This window comes from Coloeus monedula (genome assembly GCF_965178545.1).
Source record: "Coloeus monedula genome assembly, chromosome: Z".
Taxonomy (NCBI): Eukaryota; Metazoa; Chordata; class Aves; order Passeriformes; family Corvidae; genus Coloeus; species Coloeus monedula.
This window is the reverse complement of record NC_138822.1, coordinates 42,015,885-42,021,174: the sequence shown is the minus strand read 5'-3', so window position 1 is coordinate 42,021,174 and position 5,290 is coordinate 42,015,885. Positions and strand designations below refer to the sequence as shown.

At 55.9% G+C, this 5,290-nt stretch overlaps 1 protein-coding gene across 1 annotated transcript; it reads right to left on the bottom strand.

Moving 5' to 3' along the window:
- Positions 1-2,296: 2,296 nt before the first annotated feature.
- FOXB2 (forkhead box B2) lies at positions 2,297-3,328 on the bottom strand (the record flags this gene model as incomplete). The annotated part of the gene is made up of 1 exon (XM_082300884.1): positions 2,297-3,328. One exon carries the CDS (start codon positions 3,326-3,328, stop codon positions 2,297-2,299), a length of 1,032 nt encoding a protein of 343 aa, XP_082157010.1.
- Positions 3,329-5,290: the final 1,962 nt, after the last annotated feature.

Genomic DNA, 5,290 nt, shown 5'->3' with positions numbered 1-5,290 from the left:
CGTCGCCGCGGCAGCCAGACAGGCCTCCTCACACCAAAAAGTTTTCCCGCAAAGAAATTTAGAAGGTAATTCAGAATCTTAAAACTGACCAGAACCATTTGAATAACTCCCAGGAGGATTACCTCTTCCACTGTTCCAGATTCTCCATCCCTCTAACCCCTTTGACTGATGTAAGGGGAAAACTCAGATTCCTTAAGATGTGCTTTGGAGTCCTACATAGCAGTTACATCAAGAACAGTGGAATATATTTAAATACATATACGACTAGGGCTATTCATGGTTTATTTGGCAGACTGTTTTTTTTATGAGCAACCTGGTTTTAGCAGTGGAAATATCAAATTGGATCCCTGCCTAACATGGAAAACAACAGAATAAAGAAAATGTGAAGCACTTTTTCTTTTTTCTTTGTCTTTTGTTTGTTTGTTTGGGTTTTTTTTAATAATTTCTTTTGTTTCAGTTTATCTGGTTGCAATACTTTAGAGGCAATTCCCCTTCCAGACTGATTCACAAACCATGATACTGATATGTGTCTAATTAGCATAACATTATTAGTAGTACTTTTTAGGCGATAGGAATTCTATAATTTTTGAAATTAAGGTGCAAACCCGCCTAGAGCAGAGAGAACAACTGGAAATTCAACAGTTCTAGGGGAATTTCAAGTGGTCGAGCAGACCCCACAAGTGTGTGTGGGGAAAACTTTGGACAGACGGCACTTTTCTTAGCAAATTTCTGTGGCACCAAGATGTCCTTCCCCAGGGGCGGGGACTGTGACCTGGTGTCTCGGGCCGCAGTAGGTGCGCCGGCATGAGGGGATAACACCCAGGAAGCAGGTGCGATCCAGCGCACACTGAAACTGGCAAAACTACAACTGCCTTCAGTGGGATCGGGTTCCGAGCCGGTGCCCTCTTCTCACGCCTGAACGCCGGCTCTTCGCCCGTGAGCTGCGGGCAGTGCCTCCGTAGCAGGCAATTTACCTGTAAGAGGTTTCTTTCCCTTTCTTCCCCTTGTCTTGCCGCCGAGAAAACTTTTGGATGCTTCTGTCATTTTGGGGAGAGGGAGCAAAAACGTATGCTACCAGCACACGTTTCTTAACCAATGTGAAAGGCGAGTATTTTAAATAGCAGCACCAGCAGAAGCAAATGGATGGATTGGCTTTAATGAGCATTGGTGTACAGCAGGGCAGACAGTGTACGGCAGCAATCACACACAAACCAGCCGGGAATCATTAGCCCATCACGTCGCTCTCTGACTTGTGATATCCGACTTCTGATCCCTCTGCACAGACTTCTCGTCTGTCGGAAGGTTGTTTTCAGTAAAGTGCTTTTCCTGAATAACTTTTTAACCATTTTCCTGTTGTTTCCCCCCACTTTCCCCCACCTCTTTCACTCCCCGCCCTCCCCCTTCCCCCGCAGGTTTTTGTGTTCACATTTACGTGGAAGAAACGCCAAGCAACACATTCAAAATAGTGGTGTCTGTGAGCGGTGAAAGGTGATGTGAAAAGCACAATCTACGATTCTCCGGGCTCGTCTTATTTTAATGAGAAACTAGGGAATTCGGACACTCACACACAGTTTGAGAGGCCAGGTCATGCTTCAGTCCCTCCTAAGGTACTATAGGATGGATTATGAAAGTGTGAAGGGGAAACGCAAGTGATCGTTAGTAGAGAAACCCTTCGCCGTCAATGCCGTTGTCACTTAAATTCCCACTACTTAATCGAGCTGTTTAACGAGTACTCTCCTTACTCTCTCCGGAGCTCGCCAGAGCCTAAGGTAACCCCTTTGCCCACCTCTTTCGTAGCAAGATCTACAGGGCGGTGGAGCAGAGGTTTCCTGTCTCTCGTGGAAGAGGGAGACTTCAGCAGAGGCTTTATCCTTCTGCTCTCCCCAGTCGCCGGCCGACTGCAGCACCTCTCCCTCGAGCTCGGGTTTCGTGGGGCCTCCGGGGTGACTGCCCCGGGATAGGGGCTCGGCGGGGAGCCCAGGCTGCATGGCCGCCCCGGGCCTCAGGCCGGCGGGGTGGAAGGGAGAGCTTCGCTCTCGGCCCTTTCCTCCAAGCCAGCCCCTTTGGCCTCGGCTGTGATTTTTCACATCGCCTCTCCTCCACTAATGACATTTAACGACGATAAAAGATCTTACCTGCGACCTGGCTCTCAAACAATCTGATCGTACACGATATAGACACAGACACCAGCAGGGGTATAGTCAAGAGATCGATGGGGTTTCTGCACGCATGCCCTGAATCTCCCTGTCCTCTCTCCGGGAGCCTGGGGACCTCTCTCCCCCCGACCCCCTGCTCTTTAGGAGTGCACCAGGACGGAGTGGAGGGAGCTCTTGCCCTCGGGGTTGTTGCTCGCGGTCTGTTCCAGCAGCGATGCAGCAGCCGGGGAAGCGGCGGGGCAGATCTGCGAGGCGGCGACCGTGAGAGCAGGGATGGCCGAGGCAGCGGGCAACGCCGGCGCCGGTTTGATGGGCACCGGGACGGCGGGCATGGTCTGTGCCGGCGGGTGGCAGAGCGCCTTCACGGGCATGCCGAAGGGTCCGTAGTCGGGGGACACGGGTACACCGGCCACGGAGTCCATCACCCCCACGTGCGGCCACACGGAGCTCACCACGCTGCTAAGCTGGCTGGGCACCGGGTAGCCCAGGTGGTGCATCACCGAGGCCAGCGGCAGCCCGCCGGCTTGCAGCACACCTTTGTAATCTCTGCCGATGATGTTTTCGATGGCGAAGGGATGCTTGAAGCCCGAGGGCTGGCTACTCCCATAGGGCGAGAACTGCGGCAGTCTTCCCACCGCGGCAGCGGCCGCGGCCGCAGCCACGGCCGCGTCGGAGCCCGCCAGCCCCGGCACTTTGCCCGGGGGAGGCGGCGGCGGTGGGTGCGGATGGAAGTAGTGCACCATGTGCGAGGTGGGCACCGGGGGCTTGCCGGGACCGCCGCCGCCCGCCCCGCCGCCCGCCCCGCCGCCGCCGCCGGGCAGGTGATGCTCGGGGCGCAGGACCTTGAAGCGCTTGCGGCGGCGGAGGAAGCTGCCGTTCTCAAACATGTCCCCGCAGTCCGGGTGCAACGCCCAAAAGCTGCCTTTGCCCGGCTGGTCGGGTCTCCGCGGGATCTTGATGAAGCAATCATTGAAGGAGAGGTTGTGGCGGAGGGAGTTCTGCCAACGCTGGGTGTGCTCCCGGTAGTAAGGGAAGCGCTCCATAATGAACTTGTAGATGTCGCTCAGGGGCAGCATCTTCTCGGCTGAGTGCTGGATGGCCATGGCCGTCAGGGAGATATAAGAGTATGGTGGCTTCTGGTCGCTGTACGAACTCTTCCCCGGCCTGGGCATCGCCGCCCCGCCACAGCACTCCCGCGGCCGCACGATCCCGCCGCTCCGGGTTGGGCACCGCTCACTGCCGCGCACGGCGGACTTGGGATCCGGGGACTTCACTGCCCTGCCCCGCCGCCACTTCTACATCCTGGGCGCCGCCGGCCCGGGCCACACGCGACAGCGACCGCCCCGTGGCCGGCCAGCGAGCTCGGTGCACCGCTCCCTCCGGCAGCCTCTCCCCTTGGGGCGCTTGCCTCGCCGCCCCTCAGCTTGCGGGAGAGACAGATGCCGCCCAGGCCGTGGGGTCTCGGGGACTACGTGCCAGAGGGGGGTCCCGGCCCCCGCTGGCGTCCCGCTTTTCTCCTGGAGGCGTCTGAGTCTCCCGGGCTTCCCCCCTGCCGCCTGGCACACTCGGCTGGAGTTGATGCTCCTCAGGCGCCAAGGGCTCGACAGCATGAAATTACCTTGGACCTCTGCAGAGACGGGCAAGAAGGAATTAAAAACATCCCTCTCACCGCTCAGTCCAGTGTCCCCTTAAAAGTTTGCGGCAGAGGCGAGCGCCGGGAGTCGGCGGGGAGAGGAGGTGAGCGGGGCGGCGACCGCCGTCGCTGTGGCGGGGCTTGTGCGCTCCGGCGCGGTTTTGTAATGGTGCCCGAGTCGGGAGACCCCCGCAGTTCCTGCTCTCTTGCTATCACATGACAGCCGCTGGGGACTTGGCGTCTCATGGAAAAGGAGCGAGAAGCGGCTCCCGACTCCCCTCTCACTCACATCTCCTCATCAGGGTGAGGTGGAGCCAGGGGGCTGAGGAAACTCTGTATGAGGCCGAGATCAGCTTTCCATAGGACAGGGAACAGCGGCCCGAGCAGGAAAGCTTCCTCCTCCCACCTCTCCCACTCCAGCTTCCCTCCACCCCTTTCATAGCCCCCTCTATCCATTCTCCTCCTTCTTGACCCCTCGCTCCCTCACAGCCCGGCTTCCAGCAGTAGGTGCGAAGGCCCTCCGAGGGGTCTGCACCACAGGGAGATGGAAAAAGGGGAGCAGGTCTTTCCTCGTCCCCATGGCAAATAGAGTCAAGCACCCTGGAGAAACGGCCCTCTAGCTAGCCCCGCGAGGCAGCAAGCGGGAAATACGGGCCCTTTGAAATCGTTTCATATCATTCCTGTCACTGTCTAAGAAGCTACGCAAAGACTAGCACAAAAACAAGAGAGGTGCAAAAAATCCTACACTCTCCTCTCCAAGTCGTTATAGTCAATTCTTGCTACTCGCCACGATGCGGCTCACAGAAATCCCGTAAAGAACCAGTCAAAGCATCATCTGTGGGCTTAGAGACGGGCTGCTTAGCGCCAGTGTTGGTTTAGACTGGCTCATTAGTAGGAATCAATGAACAGTGCAACAATTCGTATCTATCCTCCAAACGTACTGCGTTATAACGAGTAGGCTGTAGATTTGAGCAAGAAAAAGGGAAGATTGCTCGCTTAGCTGCCGCTAGAGTTGGAAGAAACACTGCTCAACATCAGCATCTACCAGAGCTGAATTAGCGAGATACTGTTAAGAGGTGTCAGCTTTAAAATTATTAGTCCGACTTTTATTGCCTTAATAAACAAATAGGTTGAAAGAGCCTTACCATATTTAAAACTATATATGGAAGACGTTTTTTAGCCCATCCTTCCAGGCTGGTGCGGTGGGTCAGACCCCACTGGTGCCTGTACCACGCTGGTACGGCGGCTGCAGCAGCGCTGGGGCAGAACCTGGCCGGCGATGCCCCCCGCGCCCCGCTTCCGCTGTCGGGGAGTTGGTTTGAACATCTAACTTGTTTGTTTGTCTCCGAGTCAGGCGTTGCAGGTAGAAGTGGTGATGAGGAAGGGGTGGGGGTGGGGGAAGAAGAAAAGCTTTAAAATGTGTTCTTATAATCTCTGCCAGGGGGCAAAAGAAAAGACTAACTTTAAACCCACTCTCAAGTAGTGTGTATTCAACAGTTTT